This window comes from Clinocottus analis, unplaced genomic scaffold, assembly GCF_023055335.1.
Source record: "Clinocottus analis isolate CAN_PGR_092001 unplaced genomic scaffold, fCliAna1.0.p SCAF_10, whole genome shotgun sequence".
Taxonomy (NCBI): Eukaryota; Metazoa; Chordata; class Actinopteri; order Perciformes; family Cottidae; genus Clinocottus; species Clinocottus analis.
The window spans coordinates 20,345,045-20,364,449 of record NW_027175821.1 but is presented as its reverse complement, the minus strand read 5'-3'; the positions used below and the strand labels follow the sequence as shown (position 1 = coordinate 20,364,449).

The following is a 19,405-nucleotide window of genomic DNA, read 5'->3' as shown; positions in this document are numbered from 1 at the left end:
GTTGCCTTGCCACTAGAGAGGAATACAGGATTGCTGGATTTATTGGGTCTAACGGATGTTTGTAAACTTACGTGCATAGCACTGGTGACCAAAAAATCATTCTCCTCACACAAAAAGTTGTTGTGTAAATATGACCAGCACAGATATTATTAAATTGTACATTTACTAAATTCACAGTGTTATACCAAAGTTCAACAGTTCATCATATGAATGTCTTCTGTTTATTTCATCAGATAAAATCTACATGTTCTATGGTACAGTTAGGAAGTTAACACATTGCGTCTTAACCTCAATATGTGCCATCTAAGCATCTGCATCTGTGTGTCTACTGAAATCTTTCCCATGCCTATGTAAGTTTTACCTATATAATATATATGGCACAACACATTGGTAATACTACTTTACTTGTCTGAGGGTTTAGATCCAACCATACTGCTGAAGGATGGAGGTGGACAGCCATCGGGAAGACTCCCCAACGGCTGATCCATTCCAGGGTTTACATTTTTTAGTAGATACTTTATGGTCCTAAGCCATAGCATGGGCCAGCCTAGCCCTCACAGACAACACTGTTTCAGACTGGGCCAATAACATAATTTCCATATTAAGGGGGGGATTCAAGGGACTGCAAAATGGATGGTAAACCAGATGAGTTAAAGCAATACATTTACATTTATTTAAAGAATAACACAAATAACTTAAACAAACAAGGACAAATAAACTAGGACCCCTAGTGGAAGGGAGGGATCATCACAAGGGGCAATTCTGACTGACCCTAGGTTTTGGTGGAATCTGATTGTTCCAGCTCACCTAGGCTTGTCTGCAGTGCCGCTGCTCCCGTCGCCCGTCCCCATCCCCCCGTACCCCTGTCAACGGCTCCCGGGGATATATGTCGCTCCTGCCTGTCTTCAAAACTTGAGAGCCCTGTTAACATTAGCAATAACGTTAGCTAGTTTGAGGTGTATGCATAATCATTACAATAGTAGGGCACATTTCCCGTATTTAACAATAATTAAGCATGGACTGACCTGAAAAGATGCATGGGCATCCTCTCAGTTTCTTTTTTTTCCTTTTTCTGACCCTGACTCCCGTTGTCGCCACTGAGAAGGGCACTACGGCGAGCTTGGGAAGTTGAATGTGTATTTGTTTTCGGGGGGGGGGGGGGGACCATCGTAACCTTTTTTGAGCAATTAAATATATATCTAACTACAACCATCATGTGCTTTTTAAAAGTGAAGTTTGGGCGCTCCCTAACAGACGATGGTAAAGTGTTCCAGAGGGTGCCGCCTTTGACAGACGGAACCGTCTGACCACAGGTGCTGCGTCTGTGCGGAATGACACAGTCGCCTTTGTCGGCGGCTCTGGTGACTCTGGCCTCAGGGCCGCAGACAGGTCTCTGTTTAATGAACTTGTTGAGCGGAGGAGGTGCCAGACCATTTAGGGCTTTATAAATAATGCTGGCTTCTTTAAGGCTAATCAGGTTGTTAAAACTTAAAAATGTATGCTTGTTCAGGATGTGGCTGTGATGATGAGTTCACGGTTTCTTATCAAAGACTTTGAGGGCTCTCTTATATAGAGATTCTATGGGTTTGAGTGTTGCTGTGCACGTGAGTGACCAGCTGGTCAGACAGTACACTAAATGAAGATCATGGAATGTAAGAATGTCCTGGCTGCGTTCTCTGTCAAGCTGTTTCTGATGTGCCTGAAGTTTAGAAGGTTGAATTTGATGTCGGTCGCTACCTTTTTGACATGGCTGTTAAAGGTCAGTGCGGAGTCTAGAATTACCCAGAGGTACCTAAACTCGGTTACTAAGTCTAGCTCTGTTCGCTTTACAAATATGTTCGAGTGTGTTATTTTTTTGATACGTTTGGAGAATATCATACATACAGTTTTTTTGGCATTCAACAGGAGGCAGGATTTAGTGAGCCAAGCCTGGACATCAGACATAGCGGATGATAGGATGCAGAAAGCTTCTTGGTTGTTTTTAGCTGATGTACATCTGTGTATGTATATTCTGACAAGAGTTGGGTAGTGTGTTAATAAACAGGATAAATAAAAGTGACCCAAAGACCGACCCTTGAGGAACACCTACAGGACATTCAAGAAAGAGAGACCTAGCACCATCTACAGTAACCCATTGGTTTCTGTTGGATAAGTATGATTTGAACAAGTTAAGAGCATGGGGGGAAAAGTTAAAATGGGTTAAGCTGGATAGTAGGATTTGGTGATCTACAGTGTCGAAAGCTCTCTTAAGATCTAAAAAGATAGCACCGACACAGGCAGGCCGTCTCAGTTGAGTGGTGGGCACGAAAACCAAACTGCATAGGATGCAACAGGGGATGTCTTTGTTGAGATGCTCTAAAAGAAGTTGGGCAACCCATTTCTCTGCTATTTTAGATATTATCGGCAAGATGCAAATTGGTCTGTAGTTAGACAAGTCAGATTTTTTCCCAGACTTGAAGATTGGGGTTACCACCGCCACCTTCCAGGCTGAGGGGACCACTGCATGTTTGAGGGATAGGTTAACCAGATGAGTTATGGGTTGGATCAAGGAGTCCTTATGTTCTTTAAAAAAGTTGGCGTTAAAGTCAAAGACATCCTTGGCTTTGGAGCTTGTCTTACCACTAATTAGTTTGGCTACCTCAAGAGTCAGTTATTTCAGTGATCTTAAAGACAGGTTGGACAGAGTTGACCGGGCTCTCGCTGCATTCAGGAGAGGAGAAGAGCTTGGCTATCTCATCCACTGACTCGAGAAAAAAGTGGTTTAGATGAGTAGCCAGAGTGATGGGATCCCCCACTAGAGAGTTCTTTATAGAGAGCTCTAGTTCCTTGTCCTGTCCTGCATTTACGGCCAACCAATTTGTTAATGTTTTGCCAGATAAGTTTTCCGTTACCTTGTGCATTTGCGATGATTTCCAGGAAAAAATTGGCTTTAGCCTTACGTAACGTTTGTTTCTGCTCGTTGTGAATTTTAATCTGTCGGTACCCAGGACGGTCTTCAGCGACTGTTTCAACAGTGTATCTCTAACAGACATGAGCACTCTACATTCATCATTGACCCATGGTAGAGAGTTACCCTTCCTCACCTTATTTCTCCCTCTACTGATAAAAGGGGCCATAATCTCTTTGACTGACCTGTTAAGCAGATCATAGCAAGGTGTGGAATTAACTGATTTTGAAAAGGAGTTGGAGAAACGTGACTTAGTTAATTTATTTAGAAAAGAATTGCATTGTGATCCGAGAGACCTGTGGGAAGGTTATGTGTGGCTGCAATTCTTTCAGGTCTGTTTGAAAACAGCAAATCAATTCTAGTTTTGGATTGGTTAGTTAACCTGGTGGGTTTTTCAATCAGCTGGGATAGGTTGAAATGATCCATGGTTTGTCTGTCTTCCTTCTCATCCCAGTTGATATTAAAATCCCCGATTACGATTGCTTCAGTATAGTCTGCATGGTGATTTAGGAGTGTTTTTAGTTGGTTATAGAAATCTTTTTTGGCAGAGGGTCGGCGGTAGAGACATATTAAAACACAAGATATTTCAGCAGATGGGGAGATTTTCACGCCAACAGACTCAATGTGAACTTCACTAGGCGATATAGGTTGGCTGCATTTTATAGTATCTTTAACATATAGTAGGACCCTCCCACCCCTTCCAGATTATGGTGGTGGTTAGCCTGTGCATAGTGCTGAACAATATCATAATTCATATTTTGTGTGCGTATTGCAAAGCTTTTAGTGAGTCCAACATAAATCAGACTACAAGGACAGCAGCATGAAGACAACATGAAGAATTAAGTATTTTATGGTGTAGCATGTGGATGTATTAAATAGAGAACATTGTGCAGAGTGGCTCAGTAAAACACTAAGGCTGCGTGGGTACTGTGTTCTCTACAACTTTGGAGTACCCAAATAGAGCAGTTGCAGGGTCAGAAATTTAAGTAAGTTTAGAAACTGAAGAACTATTGAAACAAATTGTTAATGCAGTTTAGACTCCGAGTAGTGTAGTCCATGTTTTATTTTAAACTAAATGAGTGGAGCCTGGTGTTCTAAGAGCAGGATTTAATTCTGTAGCACTCCCTTCCATGCATCATCAGCATTTTAATGTTCAACCGGCCACCGTCAACCTTGTTTCACACATACAGATATTTTGGTTCATTACTTGCAACTGGAAATTAAATGCTTAGCTTAGATTAAGAGAATAAGTATTCAGAGCATTTTTTCCGTTTGCGTTCATTTTCTTTTTTACCAAACATAACACAATAAGAACAGGAAGTGCAAACAAATAAATGGTTCTATTTATGAATGGGTCATAATGGTGAGAGATAAATAAAAATGTGAGTGTGGGTTCGTCACAAGGTGTAGACGGTTAAAGGAGGGTGGAGGGTTTTGTTATGGTCCCACGCAGAATATGTTAAGGTTATCAGAATTTCACTATGTCGGCTCACTATTGTGAGTTTGTTTGGGGGTGGGAGGAAGCACTTTTCCAATTCACTAATACCAGGCGCCGAGTCAATCGAGCTCGAAAAGCTAAGAAGTGTCATTGGAAAGCAGGCACCAGAGAATCTGATGATATGACACCAAAACAGGAAGCGAAGGCGCAAGAGAAGATGAGCCCACCTGAGTGTATTAGATATAAATATCCAGCATACAGTTAGGGAGGGACTGGACCAAAACATATTAATTAGATTGGCAGCGGATACCTGTTCGGTTAATGTTGGGTTTGATTGGCCCACACTGGATAGCTTTGCTCTAAATCAGCCTTTACTATGTGGATATGGGGAAGGGCAGCCAAGCCTAAGTGGTCAGACCGACTGGACAAATGGACAACAGTCATTAAACTTATTTGGAAAATGAATGAGAACGGAATATTTTCCAAAAATACATTTATAATCCTCCCTCACAGTTTACACTCCCACTTCCTTGTTTCACTTAGACTCACTGTGCTGTTGAAATTAGATATTTCAAACAACATTTGAGGTGCACCCCCTTCCATCTTTACTAACAGATAAAATCAATAGCTGTGCAGTGCACCAACTGCTTTCAGGTACCAACCAGTCTGGCCCTGGAACTCTCATCAGGAGAAGACGCCTCGTACAGGTTCTCACCTGATGCAATGTAATATGTAATACCGCACATTTGGATGTTTATTTCATTGCATTGTGTGAGCGTGTTGATGTCCTGATTCCAGACCTGCAGACTGTGTGTGTGTGTGTGTGTGTGTGTGTGTGTGTGTGTGTGTGTGTGTGTGTGTGTGTGTGTGTGTGTGTGTGTGTGTGTGTGTGTGAGAGAGAGAGAGAGAGAGAGGGAGAGGGAGCTCCGTCTGTCTGTCTGTCTACATGGAGTTGCATCATTCTGGCTGGGCTAAAAGGCTGCTATGATGTAACTGGCAGTAATGAGAGAGAGAATAAGAAGCAGAGAGGATACATGAGGAAGAACTGAAATGAAGGCGTACGCATCATCTGATTTGTGCTCAATTGGTCTACTTGAATGTAAAGAAATTAAGTTTGGAAACTGTTGTAAATAATATTTAAATTAAATTGATAGAAGAGGGAGGACTGTAGGAGCCTTTCTTCATCTGCCTCTGCTTTCAAAACCCACAATTACAATCGTAGGTGTATTCTTCTCTTCACTTTGAATGACATCATCGCTAAGATGGCTTCTGTTCAACTCTGTCATATTTACACATGGACATGCAGTTGGATTGTCTTAGAGTGATGGAGCAGTTATGGGTTTGGTGCCTTGCTCTGGGGTACTTTGGCGGTGCCCAGTAGGTGAACTGGCACCTCTCCATCTACCAGTCCACACTCTCCACTGACTGGTCCGTTCAGCACTTAAACCGAGCCAAGTCCTTATTTTCCGCGGCCAAGGCCTGGACTGAGCTACTGTCGCCCCGTACAAAGATAATTCTTCAATTAACGAAAGACTTAAGCGCATTACTACAGTTCCTTAAATGGTTCTTTACTAGATAACATTCAGTCATTTCATGGGTCACAGCAGACCTTACCAGCATCCTCATTTCTACTTTATAATGATCTACTTTGTCTGACATCAGAGCAAATGCTTATTTTCATATCTGGGAAAGTTAAAGATTTTCACATCACAGGTGATGAAGGGTTAGTTAGTTAGATTGCACATGGAATTCAAATGTGTCTGTTGATGTGGAAACATGGTTTAGTGTGGTAGAACTGTATACCAGTTATTAAATCATTATTTCTCATAGTCATAGATAAGGTGAGTTGAAAATAGGAAGAGCAGGGGGAGATGTTATAATCCTGCATACAGTTATACCTCCACACAGCTAGCCAATTACTGCATGAAATGATTATGCATTTTTGGATTATTTGTTTGTCTGTGGAAGGATGCAGGCTTTAATCGCACCTTTTTAGTCACCTAATATTTCAGTTATATTTGTATCCTGCTATGCAAGTATTTGTCAGCTTGATAGTGAAAATGGGACATTTATACAGGTCATGTGAATGTTGCACATGCTTTTCATTATCATTTTCTCTCCACCCCAAACTGCACGCAAGAAAACATACATGGCGTCATGTTTTTTGTTCTAATCAGCAATATTTCAATTCCACTAATACAGCAAATATTAGAAATGTATTCTGGGGGAAACATTTTCATGTTTGTCAACAGTTTTCATATGTTAAAAAGTTGTTGCCACTGTTGGTAACTAACAAGCATGAATTGTTTTCCAATTTCTCAAAATGTTTGTCAATAACAACCTGGCAACCCAGTAATACTAAGAGTGGGAGTTGCGTTCGTATCCTCGGTAATAAGTCAGACAAGTTCCCGGTGGGTGTTGGCCTCCGCCAGGGCTGCCCTTTATCACCGGTCCTGTTTGTGACTTTCATTGAACCTGGAAACCCTTGCTGTGGAGACTTGAGTGTATGTGTTGGCGTGTATACATTTGAGAATAATATTAGACCTGCATTATTTACAAATATTTTTTTCTTATCTGTCTACAGTAGATGAAACGCCAAAGCCAAGTGTGGAATACTTGAAATGTTTCTAGACTTTTGTTTAACAAGACATTAAAGACGGACCTAAAGGGGCCCTTGATGTTGGCAAGATAAAGAAGTTTCATTGCTCATTGTTCATTTTTTACATTACTGTATGTTTTTCAGAAAAAAATGGGATACCTTGGAGTTAAACCTAATAAAAAGAGAATGTTAGGTGAACCTGTGAGAAATGTATCTGCTCTAACTACTTCTCGTCTTTGTTCAGGTGTTCCCACACCAACGGAGGAGGTTCTGCACCACACGCTAAGCATGCTGGTCCGTGAGCGGAAGATCTACCCAACACCAGACGGCTATTTTATTGTAACCCCTCAGACATACTTCATCACTCCGAGCCTAATCCGAACCAGCTCCAAGTGGTATCACTTAGATGAACGTTCTACTGACCGACACCAACAGCAGCAGCATCAGAACCAGCAGCAGCATCAGCAGACACAGTGCACCTCCCCTCTCTCTGGCACCATCACCCCGTCCACCTCTGGAGCCGTGCGTGATCGAACACACCCAAAGTCCAGCCAAAACCACAGTGGAGGAGGTGGGGATTCATTTTACAACAACAACAGTTACCGTGGAGACGACCCCCCTAGCCACCACACCACCCTGCAGCGTCGATCTCCCAAAGACCACCGGGAGGCGTACTCGTCCCCACACTCTCCTCAAACACCTCCTCAGCAAGCAGCAGGCAACACAGAAAAGAGTCGCAGCACCCTTGGGTTCCCCTTCAAGACGGACACGCTCACCAAACACCGAAGTGGGGGAGGAGGCGGAGGAGGGGGAACTGGAGAGATAGAGAAACAGGCAGGTGGAGGAGGTGGTACAGGAAGTCGGAAATTTGGATTGAAGCTGTTCCGTCTGAGCTTTAAGAAGGACAAGGCCAAGCAGCTGGCCACCTTCTCTGCACAGTTCCCCCCGGAGGAGTGGCCGCTCCGTGACGAGGAGGCGCCCAGTCAGCTGCCACGCAATGTCGAGATGGAGATAATCCGTCGAATCAACCCTGACCTTACTGTGGAGAACCTCGCACGGCACACAGCGGTCATGAAGCGCCTCGAAGAAGAGCGGGCACAGAGGAGCAAAGCATCGTCAGCCAATCAGAGCTCCAGGAGTAGGAGAAGTGGGGGTAGACACAGGAAGCCGTCTCAGACCAAACTGAGCCGCTCGCATAGCAAGACAAGAGCCCCCCGCGCCGAGCCTGGTGATTGTTCCCACCTGGAGCTGGCTGACAGGGACTACAGAGCCTACTCGTCCTCACTGGCTAGGTCACCAAGGGAACACGCCCTGGCCATGGAGCGACAACGGGCCCGTCTTCATCTAGCACATAGCAACCCCAACATCCTCGACTCCTCCCACCTGCCTGTCACGCCAGAGTGGGATGTGTCCGGAGAGCTTGCCAAGCGGCGCACAGAAATGCCTTTCCCCGAGCCAAGCCATGGCCCATCATCCCACCACTCCAAAGTCCACCGCTCTCACTCCCACACCCAGGAGAGGAAGTCCAGGAATGAGCGCAGCGACAAGGCAAAAGAACGCTCCAGGTCCATGGACAATTCCAAAGGACCACTTGGAGCTGGGATGATTGGACCACCCGATTATTACGACGACCGGAGCCGTTACTATACTGACGATGGCACCCTCCGAGCCAATCAAAGCTCTGCTCACTATTCTCGAGCCACCCCCCCTTCAGCTAAACTGGCTGTGGATTCTTTGGGGTTGGATGGCAGTAGGAGTTTAGAGAAGAGTAAGAGCAGGGACAGCCTGCCGGCATACTCGCCCAAACCACTGTCTAGCGCCGTCCTACCTGATGATTACTTCCAATGCGCTGGCTCTTCTGATATTGCTCTCACAGCAGCTAACCAGTTGGGAACGCTGAGCAAAAGTAGCCATGATGGTTTAAAACTAGGCAGCGCTGATAGGCAAATGGACAGACAGACACCCCATCCTCTAGAAAGTAAGGAAGACCTATCAAAGATGGGACCTAAGGGTGGCAGTTTGCCTCTAATACCCCTCTCTATCCCTGACCCCCCCCTTCCCAATGGAAGACCTCCCCACAGTGCCTCCTCTGGTCAGGAGAAGCGTAAGGAGATCTTTAGTAAAGACACACTCTTCAAACCTCCTCCTAGCCTCCCTTTGCCCGGCTACAGCTCCCTGAGAAAACCTCCAGCCCTTGCCTCCTCTACTCTGTCCTCGTCCTGCGATGCACTTGATTCCCAGGAGGCCTTTGATGCTCCCAAACCTCTGGTGGCCACACCATCCGTTACCCCACAGGGCGTTGAACCCACTAACAGCGCCGCAGAGGCCTCCTTTGACTATTACAACGTCTCAGACGATGATGAACTCGAGGAGGGGGGGAACAAAAGTCGAGGAGAGGACGAAAAGGCTGGAGGAGTTGTTGTTGGGATGGGAGGAGGTGGAGCAGGGACCATGCAGTGGCTGTTGGAGCGAGAGAAGGAGAGGGATCTACAGAGGAGATTTGAAAGAACCCTTACCTTCCCTGGTGCTAAAGAGAACCTTCCAGAGCCCAGTCAGAACCAGCAGTCGGCCCACTCTGCTAGACTTGACAGTATGGACTCCAGCTCCGTCACTGTTGACAGTGGATTCAACTCACCACGGTGAGAACATGTATTTACATACTGCATGCATACAATATAAGCACAGTTAGAAACTCCCCTTTTCCATTTATTTAATGCGCTGGCCTGCATTGTTGGATAGCCACACGCTTTCATTCATTTCTCTTCAGTTTAGAGGCCAGCCGATTGTTTTGCCCCACTGTCGCACCAGAGTGGAGGAGATTGCAGGTGACATTTGCAAGAATAAATCATGTCCTTCTTTGTGCTGTTGTGTAAACGTATTATCAGGAGTTTTTCAAGAGACAGTATATGGGTGACTCCATCTGAATAAGCTGTCACACACGTGTGTCTGAAGTTCAATATGATTTTATGAATTAATTTACTAAATCAGAATTCCTTATTAAATTCAAAGACCATGGAGTAGAAGCCCTGCAGGATCTTTGTGCTAATCACACAGGTGCTCTTTGGGTCCTCCAGGTCTCCAGGTTTACTGGACTTAATTAACTTGTGAAGGGCACATTGCATTGGTGGAATTCATTATTCCTTAAGTACAACTTGCAAGTGTGCTTTGGATTACTTTTTTTTTTTTGAAAGGAGACTTTGAATTCATACTCTTTTGGACCATAAAAAATGTCACCCATACAATGAGCCCTTCACAAGATGAATTGAACATATTAAATCTAATATGGATTAGCTTTCAACATTTGGAAGTAACTCATTTCATAAATACCTAAAACTCAGGCACACTCAATAGTTAACTGTATGGTGACCGGTAAAGGGGAAATGTCTGACACTTTGGCATTATCATTCGTTCTGTGTCATCACATGGAGAACTAAAAGAAGCCGGCTAAAGTTAAGACGTTGCTAATAAAGACACGACAGGTTTGATAAGTGATTCCAACATGAAACCAGCCATCTGAACCCAAGCCTACCCTATTCTTTAACAAATCATATCAATAATATGACATTTAGTCTCTGTAGCTGCTGACATTGTGGTAAAAAAAAATACATACGTAGTTATGTTGTTATCCCTGAAATTCTATCGGTGCATCTTTGATTGTTCAGACTCATATTAATACAAAAGCCACTAATATCAGTCATACAGATAGAAAAATGTGAAAAGGATGTTTGATATTTATTCAATTGATTTAATACAACACCCGTGTTTAGAGAGCCTACCACATCTAGAAAAAACAACGTTGCCTCGGCTCTCTGTGCCGATCCTCGATGTTAGTGAAGTTTGTAGCCTATTTTTGTACCAGACACTGGTACAACGCTCCGAACCACGACCCGGACACACTCCTGTGTTTCTCTAAAAGTTTGGAAATCTGACATTTTTACATGATGGATGATAAACAAAGGCATTAAAGTGTGAGTGTGGCTGTTGTAGGAGTTTAGTGAGGGGACTGAATAATAAAAATAATCAAAATTTAAAGTCATACGTCTTTGTCATTGAGTTTATAAATGAACCCAAAATAGCAGGAACCACAAGCATTGAATGTATGAGCATGAATTAAAGATGGCGGTGTGGACATTGTGAGTGTGGAAGTGCAATAGTTGCATTGCAGGATGCGAAATGTCAGCAATTAATGTTTCAAGCATTAAGTCATTAGCCTATGAGATATTTAGCTATTTTAGGGCAGGGCCGATTAACGCGTTAACGCATAATTAATCTGGCAATCCTTTAACGGCGTTAACTATTTGATCATGCGTTAACTGCATGGTTGGTTTTTTTGCAGTTGGGAGGGGCTTATTGCTTTAAATCTCGTAGTTCAGACCTGGGCTTCTTACTGCTTTCCCAGTTCGGCCCGCGCAAGGTCAATCAATGCATTACGGCGACACTGTTTTTACTTTGAAGGCGATTTATGTAGAGGCGCGTGCGCTTCCATAGCCTCACTGATAGGCAGTTTGACAAATTGAGTCTGGTGTGAAAGCACGTATTGTTATGTAGCTTCTGTTCTCAAGGAGAAACCACAGGCGGTCAGTCTACCAGCAGGCTCCGCGTCCAGATTTGAAAATTAATTGCGCATGCTTAAAGCTCCTGACCCCACGGGCTGATCTACTACAGAAGAGCACTTTAAGTCAGGATCACTTCTGGATCTTTACTCTTCTCTCAAAGAGGAGAACTTTCCTCACATCACAAGATGGTCAGTGCACTTGTTCAAGCCAACAGAGACTGGACTTTTCTCACTAAGAAAAACAGAACTGAACTGGAAAATTTTAAAAGCACTTATTGCTTTTGTATGAAGTTAATTATTTGCTGTTCTTTAACATCTTTAAGGTAAGCAACAGACTGAACATGGACCAAAGAAGGAGTGGTTTGTCCCTCACAGGGACCCTTACTACTGAACAGAACCTGTTAAAAAAAAAAGAAAACAAATTTATAAAACAATATATGGATGGACGTTAACTGGCTGTTGCATATTGTTCTGATAGCATTACTTTAAGATAAAAGCATGCAATATACTAGTTTTTACTTCATTATTGAATTTGGCGCATAATGCGATTAATCGCAAAGAAATCATGCGCTTAATCAATTAATTTTTTTCAACTTTGCCCAGCCATTTATAAATGATCTCATATATAAATAGAATTAAATTTTTTATGAATTCAATTTTAGAATGAAGTCTTATAACATTTGAAGATAAGGTCACAACAGTGGCGGTCCATGGTGTTGGCCATTTGGCCAGCTGTGATCGCAGCTCGTTAGCTAACAGCGAGCTATGCAGACCTGCTTTCCTGTTTCCATTGCGCGTGGCTCACAAGCAGGGTGAGATGCGCTTGCCACTAGTGTTACACAGTGTTATACAGAGTCCACAGGGAATAGTCTCCAGCTAAAGATTTTTCTTCTTCTCTGTAAATTAAAGTGTCCTTCTTCTACACGTTGAATAAGCACAACCAACTTGACTAGGTGCATACAGCTCCACCTAAAGTGCCGGAGTGTGTGGTGCAGGGTCTATTGCGCTGTCAGAGTCAGATCGCAAGCGAGCAGGCGTCACCGTGTTCAACCGGAGGAGAGAAAGAAGACAGAGAGAGGGGAGAGAGACATAGAGAGACAAAGAGAAAGAAGACAGGGAGAGGAGAGAGAGAGAGACATAGAGAGACAAAGAGAAAGAAGATAGGGAGAGGAGAGAGAGACAAAGATAGACAAAGAGAAAGACAGAGGTGAGATCTGATTGGTCAAAGAGTGTTAAGGAGAGCGCGTCCAGCTGGCCAGCAAGCTAGCTACAGAAAGCAAGGCAGCAGGAGACAGGAGCTGCTCAATGAGAAAATAATTATAATACATAGTGTATTTGTGAAAAACAATTACATTATAAAATACATTATTTTATATATTTTTTTTAATTATATTATACAATGTAACTAGGTGATTCTGTTTAGGCCAGCAGAGAAGGCCCTGAAGGCCCACCACTGGGTTACAATAGTTTGCTTGGAGTCATATGTGCATGTTTTAGTGTTTCCTGATCATCCATAGGCTCCTGTGGAAAGGTGTGCAGTAGTGTATCATTTTTCCTCCTGTCACTCTGGGTCTCTGCGTCGTCCTCGCTGACAGATAGCTTTCCACTGAAATGTTTGGGGAAGCGGCTTTGAGCTGCACTTCCTCAGAGGTGGTGAAGTTGACAATGGTAAGATAAATGTTTGATCAGAAGTTAGTTTCAGTTTTCCACCTCTAATGAAGAGAAGTTTACAGCCAATTCTTTAAACTCTGTTTCGTCCAGAGACTGCATCTGTCAGGCAGTGTGAGATAATGTACAGCAGACTGCAGGCTAGGTAGATACCAGCTGCCTTTCACATCATCATAACTGAGTTCTGGGCTCAGTTGAAAACCAGGTCCCCAGATGTACTCTATTGTACTCACATTGACTCGGACATTGTGGAAATGGTTTCATTTAATTTGAACTTTTTGTTGCTCTAAATTATGACTTTATCTTCATAAATTCATAAGTGGGAGCTTTGAGCACTTCATTTGGTGTTGTGGTTCTATCGTTTCTTATTGTGTCACTGTCTCTCTGCAGAACACGGGAGAGCCTAGCGTCCAACACATCTTCCATAGTGGAGAGCAACCGTCGACAGAACCTGGCGCTGAGCCCCGGCCACCTCGGCATCACCACCGGCACCGCCACCCCCTTCTCCTTCCGCGCCATCCCAGAACCTGCCGGCACCCAACCGGAGAAACTCCAGAAGCCCAGCGCTTGCCTTGCGTCAATCACCAGCGTATAGGGGCGAAACTACTGTAAGGGCTGGGTGGAGAGCCGGGAGTCAATGGAGGGGGCCAGAAAATAAAAGTTCCACCCCCAAGGACTGTTACATCTTGACACTGACATCAGTGGAGCTGCCACAGGCCCACTGTGGAACTATAGCTACACACACACAAACACACACACACACACTCACACACACACAATTTTAGACCACCAGGAAACTGTTCTCTGTGGCTCTCTCGCACTCACACATACACACACACACACACACACACACACACACAGACAGACATATACACACCAGGCCACTGGACAAACTCTGACCATGTCATTCTACAGCCTCTAGTTTACACACTACTGTTGTGTTGTTTCACTATCACGTGGGTGTGTGGGTGTGTGTGGGTGTGTGTGGTTGTGTGGGTTATGTTTGTATAATCTGTAATCTCAGGTCATGTTATTTCCACTCTCATTCCAGCTGCTCCAGATCAGTGCATCTCCCTCTAGTGGTGTCTGGTGGTATTACACACTGAAGAGATGCCGCTCTGCTGACTGCTGTTACTGATGGTACACATATTGTCACTGATCCAGCTCCAACTCACTTGTCTCTGTTAGTGCTTCTCTAATTCACCACCGGCCGACACCTTGTAAGGTGCAGAGCCGCAAGAAATGACTGACAATTAATGACTATCTCTCCAAATTTCATCAACAAAGTGAGTGGGTTAGACAGTTAAATGAGTAACCTGTAACCAGGGCTGTTTTTTACACTCTGTAGAATGAAGCTGAGCAGTTGTTGTGTCTGTTGGATGCCATGATGCCATTTGAACTGGCCGAATACTGTCGACCAGCTTCTCTCCTCCAGCTGCTGTCAGATCTGTGGACAGCGCAGGGTGTAGCTCCAGGGATGAGGCTTCTGATTACAGATTGTTTCGATCTTCATGAGGGCAGATCTCACTCTACTTTGCCTCTCGTTCACCGTTACCCCTCATGTCCATGGGATGCAGCTCATGTTTCAGCTCTGTCATGGCTGCTCTTTTCTCCACAACAGGTGAGAGGAGTACAACCTGAGAGCTCAACACAATGCAAATTAAGAAGACCCGAGACAGGACTTTGATTCCTGAAGGGAAATTCACACTACAGCAGCACAGAGACAAAAAAATACTATTTGAAGGAAATATTAAAGAAATCAGAGAGGTGACAGTATATACATACTTCACACATTATAAATAAGTTTATATATACAGTGTATAAATACCTATATTTATTGACAGTTGACATGAAATTAATATTTAATGACATGCTGCATTTTGTTATTGACTTTGTCTTTATGTACATATAGCAGAACTACTTTTCTTGTTTAGAGTCACTTCACAGCAGAGTTCCTGTATTGAGGTCCTGCCAATGATGTCACAGCCTGTAACTGTTACAAATGTAATTGTAAAGGTATTCATGCTGTGACTGCTGAGGTAGCTGATGTTGCATGACATAATAACAATGCCACTATGGCCGTCACAATAGTAAACATTCCTTTGAATAAACATAGGTGAGATTGGTGGTGGTGGAGATACTGCATAAGGTAACATTGTTACAGTTTAACTGTACACAGTTCACAAGGCTCTGCAGAGATCATTTTATATACTATATACTATATACTTCTACAAGAGCACTATTAAAGGAGACGCGGGCTACTCATCTAGTTACTTTGGTTTTTATTCATCGAAACTTAATCAGTTGGGTTTATTGATTCAAGTAGAATTATGATCTGTTCACACCAAGCCTGCAGCACGATGCACGTCAGTTGAAATGTTAGTCACATTAGCTCATTGTCCATGACTTCTTTATTCCTTTGGATCCCCTTGGCAGACTGTCCCCAGTGAGCTAACACACGTACACCTGAGCAGGAATAGAACAGTAGTGTAGAAGGATTTCATAGCTCAGGTGTTCAGCTGTTGGAGACTAGCTACATCTAATGACTAATTCATTGAGCAGCTATGAAGTAGCCATCGTTGTTTATGGCACTCAGCGCTATGTGGCACAGTCACAGCAGGACCTCAATACATCTTTATGACACAAAAACAGGAAGAAATATAAATAGGCAGAAAATATCGTCTAAACAACATTAGAAACCAAGCACCCACATGCCAGCGCAGTGAGACAAACAACGTAAAGTCGGACTGCTTGAGCTGCTGCGTCCTGTGGACATGATGGGGTCACAGTCATCCCTGTTGAGTTCCACCGCAAAGTTGTCCGGTGACTTCCTGTAACCAGAAAACAACCACTATGTGTTTTCAGTGGATGGTTTTGATTTGAATGCTGTCATCAGACAAAGTAGATACTGCTGCTGGTGAAAGGCCGGCTCGCGGTACGTTCATCAGGAGCAGCTGTACTGGCACTTGAGGTGGCTGAGCGTCCAACAGAGAACATGAGACATGAGGGGATTGAGACAACGCATCCAGACCAGTGTTATACACAACAAGCAGGGACGAGACTTTGTTTTTTGATTTCAGTATTTCTTTAGTTGCACACAACATTACCATGAATTTACATTTCTGTCAAGTTCATGGCTACTTGAGTTTTTCTTCTTCTAACTGTTTGAATCAAGTCCCTGAGCCACTCTCACTCCTGGTGCTACGATGTATTATGGCCAGTGACGGCCATGATAATAGTCATAATAAAAAGGGTGATAAGAGAGTTGGAGTCTAGTAAATGGATGCTTACAGTTGTATAAAAGGTTTCACCTGCATACTTTTGGTGATGGCCATTTAGTCCCTTCTATAAAGCATGTGGGTGAACAGGACTGGGATTACAGTGACAGACAGACAGACGGACGGGCCGACCGCTGGCTATGGCACAGGGACACAGGAAATAAGACCACTCTCAAGATGTGTCTGTCTCATTGTAACCACAACTGAGCTGAGCTGGATTTATCCATCTCCAGAAAACCTGCAGTCCTATAGGCCAATCATTTCCCATCCCTCTATAGGCTCAGGGAGCTGTCAGTCATCCCAGTGTTGTCGTCCAATAGGCTCCGCTACAACTACCTCCACAGCAGCAAAAACACAGCCCGTCCTTTCTACTATCTCACTGTCATCAGCCTCGAGCCTGTGAATGTCTCACACACACACACACACACACACTACACATCAAAGTGCTGGACTCCTTATTGTTTCCCTTTCTTCACTAACAAGGTTATTCTAATGGTACATTATAGCATTGTGGTTCAGCTGCTAATCCCTGCAGCCCATACATCCTCCTCCTCCCGGCCACTAGTACATGACTTTCTCTGCAGAGTGAACCTCTTATCTGATCCTAAGAAAGGACTTAAACCCATGTTGTGTTGGCCTTCTCACCAACAAGGTGTGTAACACTATTTCCTGACTCACAGCGTTGTAAGCTTGCCTGCTGTAACCCGGCACACAGAGGTAACTGTCCCATTCGGTAAGGAGATGCACGTTCCATCTCCACATGGGCATACATTTTGTTGCAGGCCACCATCACACATGAGCTGCAGATGACATTTTTGTCACATGGACTCTCATAGGTATGTGTAAAGTCAAAATGAGGAAACAACATCTGTAGAGTTTATTGACAAGTACCTCATTTGAAGCTACAAGTGTATCTGCTTTTTGTTATAGAACAATATATATCAGGATACTTGTCAGTCTCACCTGGAGGCAATTAACCCGCTGTATAGCAGGGCCTAATTGGAATAAAGAAAAAGTGCTTTATATTCAAAGATCTTATGGTGTTGGCTCAATGTGAGGTGCTCTGATCCCTTTGCCCAGCTGTTCTTGTCACACCGTGACCGACCAGTGAGAGTAATTTGTGTAGTGAGAAAGATGAGAACCCTCACTGGCTTCCCACCAGCAAACACATTGTGTTTGTAGGAACAGAACCTGAATTGGTTGACTGGAACTTGAAATCTTTGCCGCCATATGCTTAGAACAAATGTAATAAATACCTCTTCCATGAATTTTCCTTCATCAAGGGGCTGTAGTGCCAGCTGTTCCCTCATAGTTTGGCCTTATCCTCTATGCTATGACTACAGAAATGCACAGAGCCAGGAGGAATGAATCCAGATTCTGTTAGTGAGCTTCTGGCCTCTGTTCCACGTTCACCATTCAGAGGGTTTCCTGTTCTTACACATGCAGTGGTTTCAGTCCCTGCTATACCACTAATATTGGGGTTTACCACTATACTGGAGTTGAGGTTTCGTCCCAACAGTTGAGTTTATTCTTTATTGTCCCCACAACTCTAGGGGTTTAGCTCCTGTTCCACAGCCACAGTGGGGTTCTTGTCCCTGTTCCACCAGAATCAAGACTGAGGTCCTCAGCATGGTGGAGGTCATGGCTTCCATCCTTTATGTCTAACAATTGCACCCCAGCCTCCAATTCCTCCCTGCTACTGTCTGGCCCAGTGGCCCTCCATCAACCCCTCGTCTCCTCCAGCCACAGTTCTGTAACCTTCCATCCCTTTTCTACACTGACAGTCCATGAAATGTCTTCCCTTAACATCGGCGGTGGTTTATAAAAATGGAGGTTCAACAATAACATTGTTTCTAATGGTGACGGTATGTCATACCTGTAAATGATGTTTATCTGTCATGCCTAGTCAAATAATTTAAACAATAAAAAGAGGGATTTTTTTAAATGTCTATAATATCTGAAAGTCCCTTTGATGTGTAGTACTGGTGTTACCGTTGTTGTAGTGTATGTAATACCCTATTGGGATTGTGTTACTTTTTAAGATAATAAAATAACAATGTTTGGTTACACCACTGTTGTGTTTTTATGTTAACATAAAAGCTGAAACTTGTGAACAATTAATATTCGGTACATAGGCTTCTGAGACCAGAAGTAAACACAGACTCTCCAAATTCGGTCTGAAACTAAGTTTTACTGAAATAAGCATTTTCAGCCGATTAGAACGTCTTTCCTATAGGGTGTGACTTCACTACAGCACTCATCTGTGTACAGCCAGGAAAGGTACTGATAACAATTTTTTATATATTTTTAATAGTAAAGTCAGTCCCCATATTTGCAACGTACACATATATCAGTACATAGAATGCTAAATAATCAAATAAATACCACATTTTGAAAGCATTGTAGCAAGCACAAAAAAGGATCCTTATGAATATGTTCATCATTTAACAGATAATTTTGCAAGTAAACAAGTTGCAGTTTCTTGTAAAACTGATGAAGTATACATATGTGACAATATTTCATTAGAAAGACTAAACACTCCAAGGTGGCATAGATGACATTTATCTCTAAAGCACTGATGTCTGTGTGTTTCGTACCCAGATACAGGCCCAATCCTAGTCTTAATCCTAGGATCCCATCGGGCCCAATCCTATAGGCCCAATGGCACTTTGTTTTCCTCAGATTTATTCTGAGGTGGCTGATTATTGTAGTTGGAGTGGTTGCTGCGGAATATTGTGAAGCCTTAAAATTCTTCAGGATATTATCTTTTTCAAAGGAATTCATTTTCACTGAATTCATTTTCTAACTGTTCTTCACAAGTTGATGAGAACTGCAGACAGGTTTGACTTTTTGAGTTTTCAGCATTCTCTGAAATAATCCTGCAAAAGTAATCCTTTCTTTCTTGAGAGAGACGTATAGT

General features: G+C 43.4%; 1 protein-coding gene across 5 annotated transcripts in view; it reads left to right on the top strand.

Moving 5' to 3' along the window:
• Window positions 1-18,504, top strand: part of LOC137796624 (storkhead-box protein 2-like) — a 63,638-nt gene extending 45,134 nt beyond the window's left edge. For 3 of the 5 annotated variants that reach the window (XM_068594653.1, XM_068594670.1, XM_068594679.1), the window contains exons 3-4: window positions 7,229-9,623; window positions 13,598-18,504. In XM_068594653.1, the coding sequence (XP_068450754.1) occupies window positions 7,229-9,623; window positions 13,598-13,802 (2,600 nt within the window). In that variant the 3' untranslated portion in view covers window positions 13,803-18,504. Of the gene's footprint in view, window positions 1-6,789; window positions 6,890-7,228; window positions 9,624-13,597 lie in introns of those variants that run through there. The other 2 variants (XM_068594662.1, XM_068594687.1) reach the window with 2 other exon arrangements.
• The last annotated feature ends 901 nt before the right edge of the window (window positions 18,505-19,405 follow it).